Raw genomic sequence first — 25,170 nt, forward strand, 5'->3', positions numbered from 1 at the left:
AAGCAAAACTTAAAAAACATACATACACACAAAACTAACGCCTTTCCCACGCGGGTAAGCAGTGACTATGGAATGGAATTCCATTTGCTTAGAAACTTACTACTCTTGCTTCCTCCACAATCATCAATCGTTTCATACACGCACGCTTGTTCAGAGTAGACCGCACTGAACCTTTCTAAGGACATCTCCAATTTGGTCAATATACGTCCTTCTAGGTTTTCCTCTGTCAGCCCTACCACTAACCTTCGCTTTATATACTGCTTTCGTAATCCTATTAACCCTCCTTCATCCGTTTAAAAAAAGAGAATCTTTAACTTTTTTATATTAATATAATTACAAATGTATGGGGTATGCCAACCAGTATCTATTTATTATCTCATTCTCACTTTTCATTGAACACCTCTCGTATGTGTAGAATGAAAATCCAAAGTGAGGTCTCGTCATCTTGATGGTCTTTGAAATCTATGTAAGTTTGTGCTTCTCGAACGAAATCCTGCATCTTCCGATTCGCAGTTAGCGTAACTAGGTTGCTGGCCGGATCCCTATTCAATACACAATTTCTTGCAAACTTTGAAGTTTTATTTATTTATACAATTGGATCGAACGGATTATTTTACAATATATTGATAGGTATAATTAGAAAATGTATACAGAATAGAGATTCGACCAGGGAGCATCACACAAATACATTCTCCAAGAACAGGTTCTCCCGCTACATACTCGTAGACTAACGGTTCAGAGTAGAGCGTACTTGGGGGTTAAAATGGTATATAAAAGTAAGTGCGCAATTTAAACAAACGTCAAATTGCAATATTGCTTTCTTAGGTGAATTGCTTCGATATGGCCATTTTAACCCCCCTTAATAATTAAACTTTTATAAGGACACATGCATTTATCCTATTTGTTGTGCTTACCTTTTTGAAAATAAAATAAGAAATATGAAAGTGGAATATTTATTTAAAGAAAATTAACAAACTATAGCCAGCAGCACTTTGTCATAGGTTTTATTTTAAAGACATTTTAGAGTGAATATTTATACCACTTCTTGACAGTGTTCTTAATGACGTTTTCGATGGAGTTTTCAAAGAGCTTTTTGACAGTGATCTTAATGACATTTTTGAAGTTTCTATCCTCATTTTCATGGCGGCGACGTATAGATCGTACTTGACATCAGGATATCCATTGAGGAGATCCTGCCAGTCATAATAGTCCAAGTAAACAAGATCCACTACCTAAAATCAAATCGAACAGAGATTTTAACTATATTCATATAATATTTGTAGTAGTCCTTATAGGGAGTAAACCTAAGTCTTACAAATTACCTATTCTGTGCCGATATGCGTAAAAATAACAGAACATATTTAGTAAACATCACCAATTTATCGAAAATTACATGGATTTAAAGCATACAAAATTATTTTTATATAAATAATGCAGATAGACTCAGTTTAAATTTTATACATACCGTCCGGGTATAGTAGGAGAATTGATAAGGTGTGTTAGGAAAGAGACCGGGAATAATACCAAAAACTCCGTTAATAGCCAGCACTGAAGACATACGACTTTCTCCGCTAAAAAAAAAGACAAAAAATAGAGCCGATTCAGGCAAACACAATTTTACATTACAATTTCAAATCTAGCCAATAACAATAAAGGTAATTTAGTAGGTATCACAATACATGTCGACACAAAATTCACCTAAGAACAAACAACATACAAATGTAGATACTCGTAGGTGTCGAAGTCTACCAACAGTGATTTTCAAGCCACGCTCACCTGCATATATGTCGCAGGGATATGATAAAAACGGGGATTTGATCAATTCCCTAAGGGATTTGATCAAATCACGGAGGATGTTAAAATAACAACACGATTTTATCTTTTCCCTAAACAAATCTAGTGAATTGAACAAATCCCTAAATTGGTTCAGTGAAATGACAAAAATAATTTTTCTTTGGTATTTTAAAGGTTTTTTTGGTAATTCTTCACAAAATTTAAAAAGATTTGCTGATAAAATGAAAGACACTTCTTCTAAGAAACTCAGATATAGGTATTAGTTGGTTCCACCGTTTTGGTTGATGTACCAAAAGTAGACAGGGGTCTACTAGATGCAAATAATATTACAGGGATTGTATTAGACACGAAATTTTTTTGTAATTTACAATGCCACAAATCAGCTACATGTTTTAATAAGTGATTATTACAAATAGGCATATCATACGCAACTAAAATATGTTTTATTTTTTAAAGAAATTTTTGTTCTTTCTTTCAAGAAATAAAAAATTGTTCTAAGTAATGGTGATTTTTTATATCAATATTTCCTTGTATTACACTCACCTGATTATCATAATTATGTAGGTATATCTTACCAAATAAACCTATAAAATACCAACACAAAATTATTTTTGTCATTTCACTGAACCAATTTAGGGATTTGTTCAATTCACTAGATTTGTTTAGGGAAAAGATAAAATCGTGTTGTTATTTTAACATCCTCCGTAATTTGATCAAATCCCTTAGGGAATTGATCAAATCCCCGTTTTTATCATATCCCTGCGACATATATACTACATAGCTTAATCGCTTTAAGCGATAAGGCCGCCATTTGCCATGTACCTAGTTAAGAGTCTTTTTGTAATTATTTATTTTTATTTTGGTGGTTTTTTGTATTTGTATAGCTTTTGCACTTGCAATAAGTAAATAATGGTATCTGCGGAAATATGTTGAGATGTGATTGATATCTTATCGACGTACATAGGGGTAATAGTAATAGTAAAGTTGGTCAATATCCGATTTTTTAAAAACACAATCGAACAATATTAATATTTTTCTGGGACAGAAAGATAAAATGTGGTGTACTAAAGTGAAAGGTTAATTGGAAGCGCCATGCCAGTCAGAATATCGTGTTTGTTGACGTTGCAATTTACATTTAACTGCGCTTTAAAAATGCAAGATTTTAACTCACTTCTACGTTTAACGTTAGAGTGACCTTCTGTTTAAAGTGGTGTTTACAATATGGCCGATGAAGACAAAGTCATTTTATTAAGTATTGCTATAATGAAGTATAAACCATTATTACCTTAGTTTGAGCTGTAACTTGAAATTATAAAACAATTTATTCCATCAAATAACATTTTAATAAATTAGTATTTTTGCGATGTTTTGGGGTTCATACGAAAAACATTTTAATGAATTATAAATCTGGCCTTGTTTAAAGACTCTAATTAGTTCTCAGACCAATTACAAGTTAATGATGAAACGTTTTAAACTAAACAGTGAAACCGTTTTCAGGCAAACAGACCAGCTTTTTCTTTCTTCAGGAGCGACAACTTCAATAGAAAATGATCTCTACGCATTGTGACTATTCTTATAAGGATAAAACTACCTATTGCTCCCATGAGGTACCGCTACTGTAGAGTGTTCTTAAATTTTAACAGTTTCCCATACTATTCGAGTAAACAAACATACTGTTTTGGTTATATTTTTACACTAAGTATAACCTTTTGCGCAGCGTTTAACTGATTTTCAATAAAAACTCCTTTTTCCAAGCTGTGTGTGATGGCTGCTTTTCTTTTTCGTAAGTCGTCCTTCAAACGGAATAGTACAGTCCGCTTACGCAGATTCGAATCCCGCACAGGCGTAAACCAATGATTGTTGAATTTGTTTTCAAATTCATATTTGGATCATAAATTATTATCACATGCTCAGCGGTGAAGGAAAACATCGTGAGGAAACCCACATTATTTTTGTATTAGTTTAGTACGCGGTGCAGTAGTGTTACACAAGACTCGAGTAGGTACTTATCGAAGTTTAAATACTTAGGACCCAAAGTCGTTAACAGGGCTCGCCTCGAATTGCGGATGACTCGAAGACTCCGAGTCTAAGAGAGTTATGACATCTACTTATCAATAATTCGTAAACCATGATTTAGTAGTCAAACAAAGACATGTCTGGCACATTGAAGAGTTACTTATTGTAAGACATTCGGGATTTTTTATGTATATATTTTGTGCATGTACATCTTTCTTTTATCTGTACACTTAGTGCCTTCCCACGTTTATTGTCCTTTCACACCATTCCTGGGTCGGCTTTTAGAGTTAAGCCGACCTTTTGTATTTTTTTAAATGTTATCATGTTTGGTAATCTGTGTACCTACAATAAAGAAATTAAATAGACGAACAGACGCTTTTCTACTTCCTAGTCGAATTTTAATATTGAGATGGTAGTAATTTAAGCCTACTTGCAAAAAAATAGCGATTTCTCGTGTTTTTGTTTTCCAAATCTAGCATATTTCTTTTTTTTAATGGTATATAATGATAACGGCACATGCCTGTCTCTTTCTCCTGATATTATCCATTTTGCAAAATAAATCTCACTATCGCTATCGATTGTTCTGCAATACTAGTAAGTAAGTACAACACTAAATTGGTGGTGGTTTTACCACGGTATTCCGTCAATCAGCATACGACCCACATACGACCCTACAAATACCGATCACAGTAAAGTAATAATAATGGCGATTTTTGTTTGAATTGAATAAAAAGTCATGATTGACGACTGATTGGTGGATAAATGCTATCTCAGTGACCCTCTGAAAGTGTCTACACCTAGCGAATTACCATATCCTGCAGCATCACGAATGTACTAGATAATTAGCACGAAATTTGTTCTACAGAAATACATGTAAATTAGAATTTGTTCCGCGTTTGTTCTTTTTTAAATTGGCTTCAAGTGGTAATTTAATATTACTACTCTCAAATGAGGCACTTCAGATCACGTTCTCCAAAAAAAAAAACAATATACAATATGGCGCTGTATAATTCCGACGTGATAATTAGGTACCTACTATCTTAATGCTCGGGTTGAATAGCAGTGAGCTACTAATCACTTCTATTCCTGCAGAGGTATACTCACGATTGGTCGGTGTACCATTTTTCTACTTCACCTTCATGTATAAAATAAATACAAGGATGAATGTCACCTTCTTCAACAATAAATTTCCCTAAAAAAAAATTACACAATTAAAAATAACATAGCATCGCGCATGTATGCCCGGAGGGGGTATGTAGGTAGTATGGAGCATACGTCAACCCAAGGGTCATCCATATCCATCTACCCATCATCTTAAAAATAATACAATCCCTTTGTCGAATTTTACGGCATCTCATCTTATTCGCTCCCAGTGTAGCACATAAAACAATAGTCAATTTAAATTATTATTCCGTAATAATGTACTTATTTATTTCTATGCAGTAATGCATAAACGAATCCGACGCTTACTGTATATCATAAACTTACGTGTCCTACTTGCCGTGTTATAGAAATCACCCGTACCTACCTTTTTAAGCTTCCTAAATCATTTAGTTTTTCCCCAAACGCGATTACCCCTTTAATGCTACTCCATTGAGTAATTAGTTGGTTTTGCGGCAAACATTTCCATCTACAATATATTTACCTATACTACTACCTACTTGAATATACAATGATGATGAATACCTGATATTTGAGTATATTAGGTACACAGTTATTAGTTACCAGGAAATATGACGATTCGTTTAAGTTTCACCGCCAACTGTCTTAAGAAATACATAGGCAGGTTCTGGAATAACATTGGGGTCAACAGATGATGTATGTAGAGGGAGCTTAGTATATCTTCCCGTAAACAAAATGGAGCTTGATTTGTTATCTCTGGCAACCAATTACCTACAATGGTAAAGAAGACCATAAGAGCGCATCAATTTAAAAAAGGAGTTACCAATAAATTCATGTATTGTCAACGACACCACGAAACATTTATTTTGCTTTGTTATGAAGTAACGGTATAATTATTTTTGTTTTGCGAATTCCTTATGAAGTCGCCAAATTTCAGCGACATTATTAATAAATAATTAAAAATTAAAACATAACGATTTGGCTATATACATGTTAGACATCACTAGTCGGCAGTGGTGTGGTTACCGACAAAAATGTAAACGACACCACAGTGATGCGGTTTAATGGTGTCGCTGACAATACATGAATAAATTCCATGCAATTTACTAAATATTGTTTTCCTAAGAAATATCAACTTTCACAACTTATAAAGAATCTAACTAAAATAGACGATGCTCATTTAATTTAACTTTGGGAAGTCCAAAGTGACCGGATTACTACATTGAATCAATTAATCATCAAACTATCCTCTCTATGTTTCAAGATATTCAAAAGATATTGATTTAGTCTTCTTCTATCATGTGGGTTGTTGAATGGATTACGAACTTCAGCAACCCTGGCTTCAGGGTTGTTATCGAGCCACTAAAGACCTTTAGTAGGTACCTTTACATAATATTACGCAGTTTTCTTTTCTTGTACAATGCACCTCCAGTAAATGAATTAGAAATACTAACCGCTTTGTCTTTTCCACAGAAGATCAGTATACGTTTGTATTGACTGTCGTACATATAAGGAAATATCATTATATTTTAAATATTTAAGTAAGCTGTGTACAGCGTAGTCAAAATGATACATATGACGATATTTTGTATAAACTGCTTGTAGGACTACACTGCTAATCCACAGCCGAACCAAATACAGTAAATGCCATGCAAATATTTTGTAATACATTTCCCTGATGGTTACTGGCACAACCTTAAATTACAAAACATTATAATTTAAATCTATATAAAGCATATAGGTAATAAAAACGATAATTAGCTCGTGTGTTCATAAGTTTTGAGAAAAGTAAAACTCAAATATTTATATTGTTTTTATGTAACTATTAGTAGTACCTACTTTTTACATGATAAGAATAAAAAATGTCGCTCTGATAGTTCTGGACCTTCTGTTTCATACATAGATCATAGAATCAATAGAAATATTCCTTTGGCACTAGGTAAAGAACAATAGTCAAGAAGAACCCAGAAATGTAATGTTAACAGAGTCGGTAACATCGATTGAATCCATGGGATTTGAACTCATTATAACTCATCAATCAGCAGTAGTATATTAATTGTCTTTTTCTTTTATAGGGGTAGTTTTATATTTAAAATCAAAAACATCTTGAGTTAGGTATTAAATAAATATTTATTTGATCGAAATATTGATTTGACCCACTCAAGATGTTTTTGTTTGTAGATGATATAAAAAAGTACCTCTAAAAAAACATCAATATCGGACCTATCCCTGGCAAGTTAGTAGTGAAACCCTTCATTGACTCCACTAATACGAGAGTTCGCATGTCGCCAGTTGACTCACGTCGGCGTTGTGAAGTAGCCACACCGATACATTTCTGTTTGTACCACTACATCGGTTTACCTGCTTTTCAGTGTAGAGCAATCGCTAGTTGTGGTTGCGCGATATCAAAGAAGCAATGAATGATGTGTAAAGTGATATATTAATACGATTGTTGCGTCATATAATATAATCGTTTTGTGAATATTTTGGTCACACTGGCTACACTCCCGCAACTTCTTTCTATATTAAGAACTCTCACACCTCGTTGACAAAAATGCAGAGCAAGGAGACGTTCTTAAAATAACCCCACCAAACAATGACACTTGCTGCGCTGTAAATTGTGTTAAGAAGACCGCAACACGTCCTCTGAGCAAAACCAAAAAAAAAACTGTCTTTCTGGCTTTTCTTCAACCGTGAATCCCATCACTGAACAAGATTTTTATTGGATAGTGTCCCTGCAGGAGATTTCGGCATTGATCAAGGCGCAACTTACGCAGATGAACGATCAAATAATGAACATTTTTACTGTTGTACACTTGGACTTAAAGATCGTACTTCAGTATATACGTAATTATGTTCACGGATACGCGGGATATTAAGTATTATAATGTGAAAAGCCAGCTTCTTCTAGTTGCGACAAGGATTTCGACAAAGCACTCTCTAGTAAATTTGAAATTGGTGCTGATTCGTGCAGACGCCAACTTTATTTTAATTTAGTTTGACAGTTGTAAAAAGACTTTTTTTTTCTTGCATTCGTCGTAAAAAAAGTTGTTAAAGACGGCACTAATATAAAATTAAGCCATGTCTGCCAGAATCAGCATCATTAGCGAGAGTCCTGACAGAGCGCGGGCGACTTCATCTTGCACGATCTCGATTATATCTCCATAATGTCGTAATCAGTTATGTGCCGTTTCCGGGAATGTTCCCAAAGTGGGAATGATCCCCTCGTTTTTAATAGTAAGGACACTGGCTGTTATTCATTTTCAGATTGTTCTTTCTTACAATTTGGTCGTATCTGCCTAAAGGTTAGAAAATACAGCTCTTTTTACATATATTTTTTTACAGCTGGGACCGTTACCATAGTGGGAATATTCCCGGGAACGGCACATCACTGATCATGATAAACAAAGATGCGATTAGATCCTCAACACTTCATTTCCGTTATTCCAGTGTTGAACAGAGAACTAAGTTACAGTCGACTGCAAGTGTTTTAAAATGAGTGAATAAATGTAAAAAAAATAAAGTAAAAAAAAATATTATCGACTTCAAAATCTGACGAATAAAAAGTAATAAGAAGTAATTATTGTGTTGAATACAGTCATTCTGAAGTCGGCGCAAATAGAAAGTCAGCCAAAAGCCCAAAATGCATATACATCTGATCTCATTTGCAAAGTAACCATAAGTGGTTACTTTGCAAATGGTTAAGACCAGTGTGGAGAATTTGCAGGTAGCGAACTTTGCTGATTGCGCCGACTTCAGAATTTAGATTCTAAGATTGTACTTATTTCTTTCTTTTTATATCACAGATTTTGAAATCAGTATTTTTTTGTTGTTCAATTGCTTTTAAAAATATAACTACGGCTTAAATAATGTACTCACTGTATCTATATTAGTACTGGTGAAGAGGATTGTAATGAAGTGGAGAGATAGAAGATAATCAGCTTCCCAACGTGTTGGTGAAAGAAACCCGTACACTGTACTTTTCGTACCATCAGGCGAAGTATAGTTAAGTATCCGAAACAAACCTAATCGCGCGCATCCTGTTAAATAAATACTAAAATTACAGACCTACTTTCGGAAAAACTGTTAACAGATTCACAAAAAAATACACTCACCATTTTTTCTTGTTTTGAGCACATAATCCCATTCACTTCTATCTACTAATTGACCAGAATAAATACTTGAGTGAAAAGGTAAATATGGTAGGGGGAATGTATTTTCTGAAATAAACGAACCAAAAATACCTATAAGTAATTAAACGACTTAAAAAACTGACCGTACAATTGTATCAGACTCGTCGTTCTGTCATATAGAAAGTAACTTGGAATTTTTGGATAATGACTTGAATGAATAAAAAATAGAAATTTCCTTATAGCAATGCTTAATAGATAATGCACACCTTTTCTACAAGCAATGGCTATCCAACCACAAACTAATGCATGGATCAATAGAGCGCACATCACTACTTTTATTATAGTAGACTTGTTTCTCCCCTGAAAAATGTAAAGTAAGTTATATAAATAAATTAAATGCCAAACAATATTAGTAAAACTTATGTATTCTACATATTACTACTTATGTATGCCAAATATTAATCAATAATCTAAAATAACTCTCATTTTGGCTCAGTCATAGTCGGTACCTATTTAATAAAACCTATGTACCTATACCTACTCATATTTATTTATTTATAAAATACAGCCACATCACATACATTAAAACATTTTTACATATAGAAGATTACGGTATTGTGACTAATATAATATGTATATGACAATTACGGCGTACTTACATAACTTTTACAAATAAGGGTAAGTTTTTAAAAATACTTTGCCCGTTAATCATTAACCCGTTAATATCACAAAACGAAAACGAAGCTACTTAATACAAGGTTTAAAATATTAATACGCGCCAATAAAAATGTTTACAGATTTTAATAGAACTAATTGACAAGTCATAATAATTCTATGCAGAGTCTACGACGTTAGAGCCGCGCCCCGTGGTCGCGGGACTTCTTTCGTAGAGCGGAAATCAGCGGAATATACTTTAAATCATGTATTATAAAAATAAATCTAGAAATAGTATGAAATAATCATTATTAGGTAAATGACCAGTATTCCATCAACGGGTCGCTTAACCTTCCTTGTACATTATCGTACTATATTGACGGAATTTGTTTGAGATATTTGAATTTAAATTATTTCAATTTAATTTCGATTTACACGAAAATGCCACAAGGTTTTAGGCAAAGAAATATAATAAATAATGTGTATATAGGTTCGGCCACCGAAAATTGGGTGACGCAATTATTTCTTGAACGGTAAAGCGACAGACATTTTTTTTATTACGTTCGTGAATCTATTTACATAAAAATGCTGAGCATAGAGCTAAAATCTGTTTTTCGATAGATATCTCATCTAATACTTGCAGGCCTAGCACGCTAACGGCGCGAGTAGAGCGAGTAAAACGCGAGTTATGGTCTACGCGAGATAGACCGAATACGCTATAATTCACGCCACAAAAGAAGTCCTGTGGCCACAGCGCTAATGTCGCGTTATCTGCATAATTATAATTATTGTGTTGTCAGTTAGTTACATTTAAATCCGCGAGACTTCGCAATCAGTCTTGCGGGCGCGAGATAATGCACTGGCGCGCTGTCAAATTCACTCGACAGAAAATAATAGTGTGCTAGCAAAAACGAACAGACCGACGAGTTAAGGTCCCACGTTCACGCATCGATTTGCTCGCGACTTGAATATACTAAGTGTGTCACACAATTATTAAAAACTACCAATTTTCTTATTTCTTAAGAAAATAGGTATCTGGCAAGGCAATAAACAATAATTTTAGATATGTCCTTTGGAGTGCGACATCTTAAAAAATCCCGGTAGTCGCCTGTACCAAGGACCTTATTTTAAATCGCGTCGCGTCGCGTCGCCCTTACATAGTGTGGTACGCCTGCTGAGATAGTAACAACTTGTCAATCGGAACGCAGATTTCGACCAGACAAAATGTAAATCATCTGGTATCTCTGTGACAGATGAGAAGTTAATGCTTAAAGTCAATGATGGGGAAATGCTCCGTCCCGTTCTAGTAAAAACGCTTTTTTATGTAGCTTGTATGGCTCCAGAAAAGTCATTTAACTCACCTCAAACTTGCTACAAAAGTCTCTATGGAAGAAGTAAACAGTATACATTCTTAACAGTCGCGCCAGCTGAGTAACGCCGCCACCTATGAGGAACATTGTCGAATATGGCAACACTAATGACAGTACGTCTATGTAGATCCATACCGATTTCAATTTCTTCAACCTATTATATTTATATTCACATCTTGCACCTTCAACTACTAATTCCATCTGAAATATATTAAATTATAACAAGATCGTGAAAGCTGCGCGCGGACCGTTGTTTTTATTTTTTATCAGTGTGTTTTGGACGCCGACGTTCTTTCTTCTAATTCAAATATTTGATCTCACAGTAATGAGAGATTTTCGAGGTGTCCATTTGACAAAAAACAAATAATAAATTTTCATTTGAAAAACAACATTTGTCAAAATTATATTTGATAAATGTATCATTTTACAAACTATGTTTAATAAACTATTCATTAGACAATATAATTGCAAAAAAAAAATATTACGCTAAAACATTAATTTACAAATTGATTATTTTTTAAACATGTTAGTTGGCAAAACAACGTAAAGCAAAAATAACATTTGATAAAATGCATTGCTTGGTAAACCAAAATCTATGTTAATCAACAAAAATCTGTCTTGGTTTACTATAGTTTAACATAAAACGTATGACAAAAGATCATTTTAGAAGAAGGTAGTAAGCTATTAAGTACGTGTATATCATTACTTTGGGTTCATGCATGAAAGTCCAATAATAATAAAGAAGTTAAATAATTATCATAATCATTTATTTTCCAATGTTTGGTTAGGTTAGGTTAGAACTGCGACCACAACGCGAGTGCCAGAACCGGGGTATTTTTTTAAAAGATTTTAGTTTCTATGGAATTAGTATTAATACAAAATTATTACTTGCCTATAAACAATCTGTTCAAGAGTTTAAATAGTTATTTTTAAAAACTAATAATTTATATTCTAATTTTTTGTACAATCACCAAACGAATTATTTAGTCATGTGATTATTTTTAAAAATTATTTCCTAAATAAAACATTTGCGAAACCTGTATTTTGTCAAATGATTGTTTTTAAAGTAATATATTTGCAAAATAAAAGTTTGTCAAATGATTAGTTTACCAAACGTTGTTTGAAAAATGATTTTTTGTCATACATCTTTTGTTAAACAATAGTAAACCGATTTTCGAGGCTACGTTCCCTAGCTCTAAAAGGCTCTAAAAAATAGATGGTGCAGTACAGATTTGCCTTCGCTTAACCTTCTTATTACATGGATAACAATTTATATCTCGTATGTATTTGTCTGAGCTAGACAAAATCTTTTATTTTAAAGAGCTTCCATATTCGGTTCATATTTATATTTTCACAGCAATCGTAAGTTTTTCTATTTTTCATTAACATTGATATGGAACTTTCAATTTATGTTGATTATACTTTACCGTGTAAAATTCCGTGTACAAATACGCCACGTGCAAAATGTCCAGGGACATAATCAATGACGTAGTTACATTAAATTGCATATCAACGAAAGTAGAGACCATTATAACAGCAGCTGCTGTTACTATAGGACATATTGCCCACACCAGCAGTAGCCAGCGGGCATACCACTTGTTAGTTTCTGCCGTTCCTGGCTCGTACATCCACTACAAACAAATAAATATTATGATATCAAAAACCCACAATATAGTTTCTGCAAACGAATACTTAATAAACGAATTATTTTTTTACTTATTGATTTATGTTTTAGTAAAGTTAGGCAGTAGGATAAACGTGTATGCGCTAGATATTCTACCTATTAGGCAGTCGTTTACCCTAAATAAATTTTGGCATAAACTGTTATGGACATACTTATGAGTCGCATACACTAATTTTTCATCTGAATAGTAATTTTCTTCTTATATGTGTTAATGATGATGGTAATAAAAGCTTTGATTATGATTCAGACCATAACCATGATTCTGAATTGATATCAAGTGGAAATTTCAATCGAAACAGGTGATAGTTGGGATCATGACAAACCAGAAAAACGAAACGAAAAATGACCTCGTAATAAAATTTAATATTTTCTTTCTTTCTTTAGAAACCATAAAAGTATTTTATTTTTCCCCGAAAGATAGGCAAAGGGAACTATGCCCATACAGCCCAAGTCTTATTTTTTTCTTGATGATATTTGGTTGCAAAAATACAAAATCGAAAACTATGACTCTTTTCTGCGGTAAAATTTTGTATGTTTGGTTCGTCGTGTGTCGTTTATTGGTTCGTTTGATTTGTTGCGAAAACGTAAAGTACCTACTTACCGGAAGCTTGATAACTTTACTTCCTCGGAGTAAATATTCTATACTGTTGTACGGGTTTTCTGGTAAAGCTTTCTTTAAACCCATATAATCAAATTTTGATTGTAGATTACTTGAAATGTGTTTTCGAACCTAAAATATATATTTTTTTAAATTCTATTATAAATATTATAATAATAACACTGATTTGAATGACATAAAGCAAAAGTTTCTAAATATATTATAGAAAACTAGACGTATGTTCGCATGGAAGTAAACTGTAAACTAAAACTAACGCAAAAAAAAACCGCATGCAAATAATTACAGTCCCGTTCAATGTTAAAACAATCGCTAATATTGTTATCTATAAGTATAAATGTATAGCAGATTACGCTTTACATAAATGCGAATATTAGTTTAGCCTGTAAGTATATAATAATATAGCATTATATTATATCTTCATAATTACGATTAGCATATCGTTATTTAGTATAACTTTTTGATTAAGTTAGGGTAGTATGGTGATAACAACGATAATGAATGCCGGACCCGAATAAAAAAATGTACTAGGTACATCGTCATATGTATGAGCTACGAATATGTATGAGTATAAAAAGTAACATTCGTTTTATTTCTTTCATTTATACTTTTTAACTATGTATATTTATTGTATGTGGAGGATGCTTGCAAGATGGCATTCCATAATCTTACCTAGGTAAGAAATAAGCGTGAGTTAACTGGTCCATTATTCAAAAATACTTAGAAGTAATTTAGTTGTTTTTTAATATAGATAACACTTATTTACAATAATTAGATCTCCGATTATATCATCATATATTACATTATGGCGCTGTACGGAAAACTATAAGTGCGGGCCTGAATATCGTTATTGTATTAGGAACTGAGTCGGCAGTCGCGGCAGTCGCTTCCATACGCACTTCTGACGCCTTCAGACATTGAAAATAGTGGGCGACTCCCCCTTCTGAGGTTCCTCTAGTAGTCTAGGTAGAGCTTGTTAGATCCAGCCGACGTCCACGCCGCGACGGGTAATCGCGACCAAGTTACCGGTGATCCCCCGGATCCCCACACTTCGGCTCTGGTTTTCTGGGTGTGGTTAGGCCGGGAGGGAAACCGGTAGTAACCGCACTACGTTGGTACTATACTGGGAGTCGGCTGATATTCAGACGGGTCGTGTGATCCTAGTCCAGCGAGCCGGAAACACCTGGTGCGCTAGGTGTACCTTGCGCGTAACGCGGTGCTTCGTCTCGCCATACGCCTCGCGAATGCGTACCTACATTGGTTTTTGAGACCAAGATCAACAGACTTTGGGCCCAGCAGTCAGGCGTTGCGTATCATCGCGAAAGGGCCCTGATTTATTTGTAACGAATTTATTTAGAGGGATATAAATATGGATGAAGAGACCTTAAGTTCATCTCCAAGCTCTTGACCGGGAAACTTTACAAAAAAGGTTATTATAAAGTTAGTGATTATTTAGAAGATATGAATGCATGGGATTAACTGTCTGAGAAATGATATTAGGTAGCTAAATTACTCAATTGTATACCAATATTTAATGTTTATTTTTATTTTTTTAAAGAACGTCTAGGGTCCTGTGCCGAGGTTTTTCTTGCAGCTTCTTTTCCCCGGCTATACAGGTTGTGAGAAGCTGCAGTAGTTTTAGGCGGATGAGACGTTCGTTATGTAAAATTGACAATTCAAAGTGTAACTATGTTACCTACTGAATAAAGATATTTTTGAATTTGAATTTGAATTTGATGTTCGCGCACGAAAACTGATTAGATTTCGAACTACTACGAAATGTGGCCCGTCCACCCGACTGAGAGCCGTATGTTCGCGGACTGTTTTAGTTTGATTATATCAAAAAAATGTGTATACTTACTTCAGGTGTAAGCATTTCTTGAAATTGGTTAACGGGTATCACCAAAAGGTCTGCGCGGGTTAAAGCACGTGCTGTGATGCGTATGGGACGCAATTTTGCTCCATCCAACTGCCCAATAATAGATCCCTGTTCAAAACATACGATCTGTACATGTATACTTTACATTGCTCTTTACCCAAGTATATTTATCATTCATTTTCTATCACAGAAAAAATACCCACAAACTATTGCCCTAAAAATTACTTTCTACAGTTTTATTTAATTTTTTTAAATTATAGATCTCATAGTTACATGTCACATAATTTATCGAAGTTAATTTTATAATAATAATTAATACTAAGTATATAATAATTTTCATTTTAATTCCCATTACGTAGAAGGTTGACTGATGCGCGTGACTGTAGGCCATCAGAATATTTCCAGTCGGCCCATATAAATATTGATCACAGTACAGAAATAATAAGATCGTTTTTTATGATACAACAATCAATACATCAATCTTACGTCAGTCATGCCTGCAGAAAAACTGATACGTGTAACAGGGTTCTAATATTTCTGAGTACCTTGCTAAGAACAGCAATTTGTACGTTATTCCTTGTAATAGAAATTCTCCCACGATGCACAATAAAGAGATTAGGACAGAGATCCATCTCCCTGACGATATCTTCACCTTGTAAATGATATAACTCTGAGGTACAACTGGCAAGCTGACGTTCCAACGATTCGCCACCATGCAAAAGCGTATCGACAGCTTGGAAAGTCCTGATATAGAATAAAATCTAATATATTTAATATCTAAGAAAATGCAATGTAAAACATTCTGAAGAATAAAATTATTATATAGGGGACATTTACAAACAAGGATCTTTGAGCCCACTCGCCTAAAGAAGTAATTAATACACGAATGAATAGATATTTTCACAGGACCTACTTAATTAAATTAGTATTACCACTAGAGTTCATAACTAACTCGGAATCAATATGAATATACCATAGTTTAAACAATCCCTAAAGATATCTCAATGTTTCTTAATTAACAAGGATTATATTGCGCGCTTCGAACACTCTTAGGTAATATAAGACGTACCTCTTGAAAAAATAATAACTCAAGTCTTGGCGAAATACAACTCCAACACGTTCATTCATGAGTATTTTCATATCAACACCAGCCGTTCTGAAAATAGTAAAAAAATAGTTAAAAATGTATCACTATTTTTCGGATTCCGTAGGCGAATTTGGCACAAGTTTAATCATGATCCGAAGTTGAAGAAACGTTTGCCATTTTATTATACCCTTCTTAATTGTGGTATCTATCTAGGTACCAATTAGCGATGAAAACTAATATAAGTAATCGGTTACCTTCTCCACCAATACGTAAAATGATCGACGGCTTTATGAATAACGTGCTTTTCCACTCTTTCTCCGGTCAAAAATGATTTTAACTGGCCAATTCCATGTTGAAAAAGCGTGTCCCCGCGGTATGCCAGAATAAGTAAAGCTTGACTATAACAAGTAAAATACCTGAAAACATAAATATAATATAATAAATATTAGCGAGCAAGTAACTTTTTTTTAGGTAGAAGTTTGTTTAAGTTGTTCTACATTCTGAATGTCGCTTTTTAGTGATGGCAAAAAAGTCAGTTTTTCAAAAGATTAGTCTATCACGTCAAAAATGTACTTTAATATTTTTTTAAATAAAATGTATAAAGTATCGAGGTTTCACCTGCGCATATTTTCATACAATTATATACATTACATACAATTTTAACTTTCGACGTCGGGACCATATATCTACCCATTCATCTTTTACATCTGTAAGATTTTTTCTCTTGTAATATTATTTTATAATAGAGTTTTACTGTGCCCAAACAGGTACCTTAAATGTAACCACACACACATATACAAACAAATAAAAGAGAAGGTGCAGGTCATGTCGTATCAGCAGGTAAAGGATTTGGCGGAAGGGAGAGAGGAATGGCGATTACTCCACCGAAAAGAGCGCAGCTCTTAAATAATGAGAGACAAATGTAACCAAACCTTAACCATAATAATTATTATAATTAATTTACCAAAAAAGTGACACTGCTACTAAATGCAATGCCACGATAGCTTCCTCCTGGTGTCTGCTGTCAAACTGTCCCAAATATGTGCCCATAAAAAAGCATTGTACCAAACTAATGCTTTCGACAAAAACCTATAACAAATTAAAACGCATTAAATACGCAAGTACTACTGGATAAATACCGATTAACGAAGGACAAAATTCTGTTTCCACATGGGGCCCCAGGGGACCTGGATTTCTGTCTGTAACTATCGCAGAACGCACGTTTTGCAAACGTTGTAAATATATATTATAACGTGTGTGTATAACCGCCGCATGGACGACAATATTTTTCCAAATGTTCATTACTTTCATACATCTTCTAAATCCCACTTGTACGTCCCAAATTTTCTCCTCTGTCTCTTTCATCACACGTTCCATCAATACTTTCGTATACTTTCACCAACGACGATAAGAAGGCTTGTGCCACGGTAGTTCTTGTACTCTTTCTGTGAACCCTTGCCCTTAAATGACAACAAAGTCAACAGCCCTACCCTACACCAATCACTTGGCATAAATCCGGAAGCCCAGAGTTTACCACAGAGCAAGTAAAACAGGCTAATCACAGTGCCCTCATATCCGGCAGCCTTTACAAACTTTATACTTTTTTAAACCTTTCATGATTTTATCCACACTAATAACACTATCTTTCCCGTCCCTACTATTTGGAAACATCACATTTGGAATCAGCTTCCTATCACTCTCCATCACTAACGTCACCTGCGAATTAAATTTGAAAGTATCGCTTCTTAAATTCCAAAACCTTATTTTCGTTCTTTAACAAATATCCACTTTCTGCCCTAGATAATCGTCTCAAATTTCATACTATCCGAAGTCACACGAGAACGAGTTTCTTTTTTTATTATTATGCGGAAACTTACTAGTTCGCAAGTCTGAGTGAGAGCCTTCAGCGCCCTTTTGTCTGACCAAGTAGTAAAGACCTGTGTCACCAATTATTAATAAACTGTTTGGTAGCAGTACCTACTAATTATCTGCCAAGTTAAAATCTGGATGTGGTATCAGTAACTTATCAACAAGTGATGAAACATTCTCTTAATAGAATCCAAAATAAAAATTAAATATAATAAAAAATATATGCAAATATTACTATTTTGAATATCGTATGCTTACCAAATGCCAATCATCAATAGATGTGACATTTCCATCGCCCATGTAAATTGGCATCCAACAACGTAGCATTAACGATGATATTAGATTTCCTTCTGAATCTTTATTTATACAATAATGGAGCATTATACATCCAAAAGAAAGAGCAGTTAATATTATTATAAGTTGCCATTTTATTAACTAAAAAAAATGGCAGTATTATTATTGTTAATGATTACAAATTGGCTAACCCCCCCTGAGATGAACGAGTACACGTCACCCAGTGTCATTGTAATACAAGTTTCCTATGGTGTACTGAGAATTTATCTACCACCAATGGATTACTACTATTAAAGCTTAATATAACGCTATGTTATGACTCTATTTTCGTAAATTAAACACTATTTCGTACCATAATGAAAATAGTATAAGTTGATGGTTTATCGGCCACATAATTACAGTATCCCGTAAACAGATATAAGCTGAGGTACTCGGCCCCCATTTGTAATATTCGGTTCATATCTTCTCTCTTAAAGGCAAAGATATGTCTCGCTACTCCTGGCCAGCCAAATACGATACTTATGATATCCACAACAAAACTTCTAGCTAGGTAGTGTAGTGCACACTTAGATATCTTGGAAATAACTAGACCTCTTTCATTATAATAAGGAATCTGAAAATAATTACACACTATTAAATGACATTTAGTTTTATCTTATTTTTAGTCTATCATCATCGTTTAGGTTCCCTCCCGTCGCTGGGAGATTATGAGTGAAATCATTACTATAGAATAAATGAGACTGAATATACTCAAGCTATATTTATAATTACCATAAAAATGACAAAATACCATAATAATAAATATACTAACAAAAAGTTTGATAAATACGTCGATGACTCTGACACCATTGCATACGTTCCGAAGAGACATCATGGGTTCGTAAATACCACGAAGACTTGCACCTTTAAAATATAGTGCGTATTAAAATTTGAAATTTAAACTCTATATTGTGTCATGTTTGCGTTGTTAGAAAAACGTTATTATTTTAGGCATAATATAAATAAAAATGTCAATGAAAGTCCTACGAATCTATTACAGTATAGTAATAAACAAAGAAAGTTTAATTACAAAACTACTAACAAAACAGAGTACGTGAAAACAAATCATACTAAGTCGTAGGGGTTACATTAGTTTAGGTGGCTAACTTGTTATCATCGTGTTTGTGTTATGTTTGTTATTTTATTTGGTGTATCCAAGGTAAAACTTATTTAGTAGGAAATACCGGCCATCGTTGAAGCTATTATAGATACAAAGACGACAATTGCTCTAAATGACATCCAATACCGCAATAAACTGAAAAATAGACATAAGTACATATACATTTAATATTAAAAAGTGACTCTCTAGTAACTTGTTTTTAGGTCTGATGATGTGATAAAACGGGGATAAAAGAGACTGAAATAGTCGGAATCTAAAAATCATTATTTTAATACGTCATTAGTAACACACCACAAAAAAACCTTACTACAGGTAGTATTATTCCTTATTCTATGCAACAGCATAGTGGAGGAAAGTGTTTCGATGATGGTGGTAGTCGAGAATAGAGACAAATCGCCCGCGGATAAGGTCCCCGCAGTACGGTGCTGGGTTGAGCTTTAATGATAACACCTACAGCTAAGAAAGAAGTGTCAACACACGAACAAGGGCAGTCAGGCAGACGGACGGACAACACAGTGGCACTAAGTACTAATTTAGAGTATGATTTAGACGTTTGAGGTCTTAACGACTTAATTTAATACACTTACGTTGATTCGGGATTAGTTCTAAAATCCTTGAAACAACTCGGCATTTGGATTTTATGAATTGCGGATATTTCCGTAAATATTTTCGTCTTAGACGCAATAATATTTCCAATAGACTGTCTTGCATGAAATACACGTTGACGTAAAGATTTTTGATACTGAAATAAGAACAGAAACTATCGTATATCATCGACACAAAAATAACAATATATTATAATTATTTTTGATGATGACTATCCGACAATGAAGAACACCCACAATTTTAGGTTTTTATGTTACACTAGCTTTCTGCCCGCGACTTCGTCTATGTGGACTTTTCACCTCTATAATATGGCCGTCGCTGAAAAGTACCCTGGGGCTCGAGCTTATGGATCTAGGGGCACGGCAGTGCCCCCACCAAGACGAGCAAAACAAAGCGCAAGGGCAGGCACTACCTACCTTTTCTCGATACGTTTCGCCGATTTTTTGAACCCTCATAACTCAGGTTTGGGTTACAGTATGTTGTCAGTAGTGGACTTATTAAACTTATAAAGTTTCAAGTGCATAGCTATTATGTTTTAAATATTCATATGTAAAAAACCCCGATTTTGACACTCACTGACATACACACTCACTAACGTACATCATAATTATAAGGTACTTCCAGATGTCTTAGAAGGCTGAAATTTGGAACGTAAGCTAGTATTAGTACACAAACAACAAGAAAATTCTAAAACTTCCAACTTTCATCCTCCAAACAAAGACAAATTTATGAATGCGGTCAAATTGTATAGAAATTGTATTGACCGAAGTGAAAAGATAATAAATTTGTCATGCCGTAGCTTTGTTTATGTTTACAGCGCAGCGCTTCGCTAGATGTCGCTGTGTCAAACAGTGCATTTTTCTACATCGCGGTGTTAAGAATGTCACGCAAAACATGACCTACTAAGGGAATTCTAATTGGAATTATCTTCGAAATTAAATCCTCGATTACAATTTAAACGAAACGAAACCAAAACAATGCAAACTATTAAAATAAAAACAATAAATAATAAAGCTCCGGATAGTCGAATCTTCTTTAGAGTCTTTCGGTCAATTGCCGACTAGTACCGTGTACGCCCAGACGTAAAACTAGGGAATGAGCAGTTGAACAAAATTGCCTATTGCACGCTCGCATACACCTTAAGCGTTTAAGAGGGTGCACAGTCGAACATTTGCCTACTGACCGCTCGCATTCTTCCTATCAGTAAACGTATTCGGGAAACTATCTATTTCACTTATTTTAGCAGTACTTAAACATAATATTCTTATCAAGTGAACATGGATTGTGAAATAGTTTCACTTGAAGTAGAGGTAGAGCCACGCCGTCATCGTGTGGTTGGATATACCAATATTTGACTTATTTCACATATTGAGACATACGGTTTAATTTCTCAAAATATGTATATTCATACATGTTCAAAGTGTATATATTGTAACGAAGCATTTCGGACCAACGAGGCTTGTAGCGACTTCTTGTGGTTTCTGACGATATAACGTTGTTTTTATATTTTACCCGAAGGACATCACAGATGGCGCTGCAGGGTTATCGATGGGCCCGATCTTTCGTTAATTTTTTTTTGTTCTAAATTATATATTTAAATTATCTGCAACATTTATTCAAAAATTATATTATATTTTTTGGTTTCGTTTTGGATTAATTTGGATCAAACAAGTCGATCGTTTGTTGTCGTTGATTCGGCGAATTTATGGTTTGGTAGATTTTTATTTTGATTGGCAACATTGTTGGTTCGTGTGTCAGACTGACAGCTGGCTGAGCTGAGAGACAGGTTTTGGGAAGTGGGGACGTCACGAGAGCGCCGAAGACTCCATTGCCGAAACCCAAATGTGGGCAAATTAAAGCCACAATGTATCGGCGGCATCAAGAGCCGATGTAACCATTTATATAAATAACTTAACCGAGATGGTAAGTCCTCGCCATTCTTCGTGCATATTTTTGCACCAACTTGGTGATAACCTCGAGGTCCTTTGTTTTCAGCAACATCACTGAAATCTCATCGCCGAAGGTCCAGTGGGTGGGTTTAGGTTTCATCCGAGCGATGCCCAACTATCCCGGATGAACCTGTAAGTTATTTTCTTTGTTTTACACTCGTGAGTTGCCTTGCCACGCTGTCAGCTGAACCACATGCTAATCATTGCTATTCCTTGTTGCAGATGGGGTTTTAAGGTTTTTAAGTTTTTAACGTTTAGAAGTTTATGATTGGATCAGATGATTTCAACAATGTTTTGTGAATGAAGATTCTTACTGTTTTCTTCTGCGTTTGCAAGTTATTTCAAGCTTCATTACGGCGGAGCTTGCCTTGGTTGATTTGTACGTGGAAGCTTTCCTTTGTGCGGCGCGCATGTGGATGTGCCGCGCCTCTCCTTTTGTCAACACTCCGGATAAAGCCTGGTGAAGGACTGCGAGGTTGACCGGTGGACGTGCAGCCCGCCAGCTGCGTAACAGTTGGCCCGCTGCGCCGCCATCGTCCAGCACGCTCTGGCCTGAGCCGGCCTCAACGCATCACCTGTACGGTATTCCGGAACGCCTCAGGTAGGCCTGATAGTCGGAGGTCCTCGAGTAAGTGAGGTGCCTACAGGTGTACGGACAGTGTTTTTAAACATAGTGATATCCCATGGTTGTTACGGAGTGACAATTAACCTGACGGACCAAAGCGCGACCTGTCTCCCTCCATAGGGTTTTTACCTACCTATGGTTAATTAAATCTGTATATTTAAAATTATACAAATACATTGTACAAATCAAAGGGAGTTTTCTTTGTCTCATGCTCACCGGTCTATATCATCTAGCTGTGCCCTTCAGGTAACATTTAACATTAATATGTCGGAGTTAGTTATGAATTAAGAAGAGAAATTGATCAAATCGGAAAATAAAATGAAGTTACATCACTTCCGTCATGAAGTTGCATCGCTCCGACGTCAGGTGGCGTACGGCCAGAGCTGCGTGAAGTCGGGGAGTCACTACAGAGTCGTCGTGTCGAGCGGACGTGCACTGCCGTTCTAGTCGGGCAGTCTACCGCGAACCATCGTCATGAGCGGACGTGTCGAATAATTACGAGGAGTGCTATAGTCGCTCACCTATAACTTGTAGGGACGTCAAGAAAGTGTGATCGGAAAAGAGTACCTAGCAAGTACGTTCACATGTCCCGATGATTCGGTCCGAATATAGGAACCATGGGTGGTGGAGGGCCCCTTCGCGCTAACGTCCTTATGCGCGCTAGATAACGAGAGACTGTGTAACCGTTACGAATACCATGACGTTGCCGTGAGTATGTACCTTATGCTGTGACTTTATTTAATCGTGATACAAAAACTATGTGGAAGTAAATAAAATGATTGTGATACTGATGACGGCCATTATTGTCTTCTAACGCCCACCCTTCTGACACCACTGCTACGACATACTTATAATTATGTAAGCTCTAGCATAAAGTTTTAGCCGATTTTATTGTTATGGATGTTCTTCATTATTTCGGTTTTCAGAGTAAGTTCAGAAACCTCCAGAACTCCAGATAGGTACTACAATTTAATATACATTATTAGGCATGTTGATTTTGTTTTCATTATTTGGTCCATTTACAACTAGATACCGTCCTTTTTAAGTCTTTAGTAAATCTATTGCGGTATACTCTAGACATGATCAAAGAAGCTGCTATAATGCAGAATTACTTAAATATTTCTGAAATATTTGTTTCATTGAAATCAACTAGCCACGGCGAAGGTGTATTAGTGGCAAAACGGCGATACGTAAAGGGAAAACATGTATTGGTATATTTACATCCTTGTGCTTTTTCAAATATGAAATAAACATTTTGTCATAAGTAGGCCCCAGCTCTTCCTCACATTTTTTAAAATACGACCACTGGACTGGGTATCGCTGAATAATCGAGAAGAATTCATGTATTTTGATGTAGAGAACCTGTAAATTAAATAAATAATAATTAAAAAAAGCAAATATAATTTCTCCAGTCCGCCGGAGGTCCGTGTTGGTCTATCTATAATGGTAATACACATAGAAAGTGCTTTCTTTATACTCATTGTTACTTCATTCATAATTAAAATTCGAAAAAATAAATCTACATTGGATGTAGATTCACTCACATAGGTAGAAATTATTTGATAAACGCACCTCAACATCACTTGCTGACGAATACGTCCTTAGAGGCGGTCGACCTAAGAAGACAGCCGGCATTGCTAACATGTGACCATTGGGTATAAAAAGTTTGCATGCTTCTCCTTTATCGTCATGATATTCACATTTTATGACACCCTGATGAAATATATTAGGTACTTATTATATATAGGGAAAAAAAATCAACAGGATTTAATAACATTTTTAGGATTTAATTTTGTAATTGTAATATTTAAGATTTATTGTTAACCGTGTAAGGTCAGACCACAGTAGTTAGCTGGTCAGTTTTTGATGTCCCATAAATAATGGATCAAACGGAAGTGGAAGATAGCTCACCTATTTGTCTAAGACAACTTTGGTCAGAATTTATTGTTAACCATGTAAGGTCAGACCACAGTAGTTAGTTGGTCAGTTTTTGATGTCCCTTAAATAATGGATCAAACAGAAATGGAAGATAGCTCATCTATTTGTCTTAGACTAATTTGGTCAGAATTTGACGGTTAATTGACGGGAGGCCTGCGCCCAGTAGTGAGACGTATATGTACGGAGTATTTCGGTTATGAGTTAAATTTTATAAATTATATACCCGAATGTCGATTACCTGTTCCTTCACATTTCGGCGGATAAGAAAATAACAGGTATACCTTAAAATACAATTAGATCTAATGGAGTCAGCACCGTTACCTATTCAAATGTAAGATACTAAGGAAGGACCCAAAACCTTACAGACGTGAATTT

General features: G+C 34.9%; 1 protein-coding gene across 1 annotated transcript in view; it reads right to left on the bottom strand.

Annotated features, from left to right (window-relative positions):
* Positions 1-1,004: 1,004 nt before the first annotated feature.
* LOC126371992 (uncharacterized) overlaps positions 1,005-25,170 on the bottom strand; it is a 29,161-nt gene continuing 4,995 nt past the window's right edge. The window contains exons 7-24 of the mRNA XM_050017490.1: positions 24,430-24,570; positions 24,079-24,219; positions 20,265-20,419; positions 19,742-19,812; positions 19,348-19,421; positions 18,950-19,131; positions 16,610-16,771; positions 16,338-16,424; positions 15,814-16,012; positions 15,251-15,376; positions 13,375-13,503; positions 12,517-12,720; positions 11,081-11,290; positions 6,387-6,627; positions 5,536-5,703; positions 4,915-5,002; positions 1,466-1,571; positions 1,005-1,232 (exon numbers count right to left, since the gene is read on the bottom strand). Coding sequence (XP_049873447.1) covers positions 1,005-1,232; positions 1,466-1,571; positions 4,915-5,002; positions 5,536-5,703; positions 6,387-6,627; positions 11,081-11,290; positions 12,517-12,720; positions 13,375-13,503; positions 15,251-15,376; positions 15,814-16,012; positions 16,338-16,424; positions 16,610-16,771; positions 18,950-19,131; positions 19,348-19,421; positions 19,742-19,812; positions 20,265-20,419; positions 24,079-24,219; positions 24,430-24,570 — 2,712 coding nt within the window. The remainder of the gene's footprint in view (positions 1,233-1,465; positions 1,572-4,914; positions 5,003-5,535; positions 5,704-6,386; positions 6,628-11,080; positions 11,291-12,516; positions 12,721-13,374; positions 13,504-15,250; positions 15,377-15,813; positions 16,013-16,337; positions 16,425-16,609; positions 16,772-18,949; positions 19,132-19,347; positions 19,422-19,741; positions 19,813-20,264; positions 20,420-24,078; positions 24,220-24,429; positions 24,571-25,170) is intronic.

The sequence above is a fragment of the Pectinophora gossypiella genome, chromosome 13 (genome assembly GCF_024362695.1).
Source record: "Pectinophora gossypiella chromosome 13, ilPecGoss1.1, whole genome shotgun sequence".
Classification (NCBI taxonomy): domain Eukaryota; kingdom Metazoa; phylum Arthropoda; class Insecta; order Lepidoptera; family Gelechiidae; genus Pectinophora; species Pectinophora gossypiella.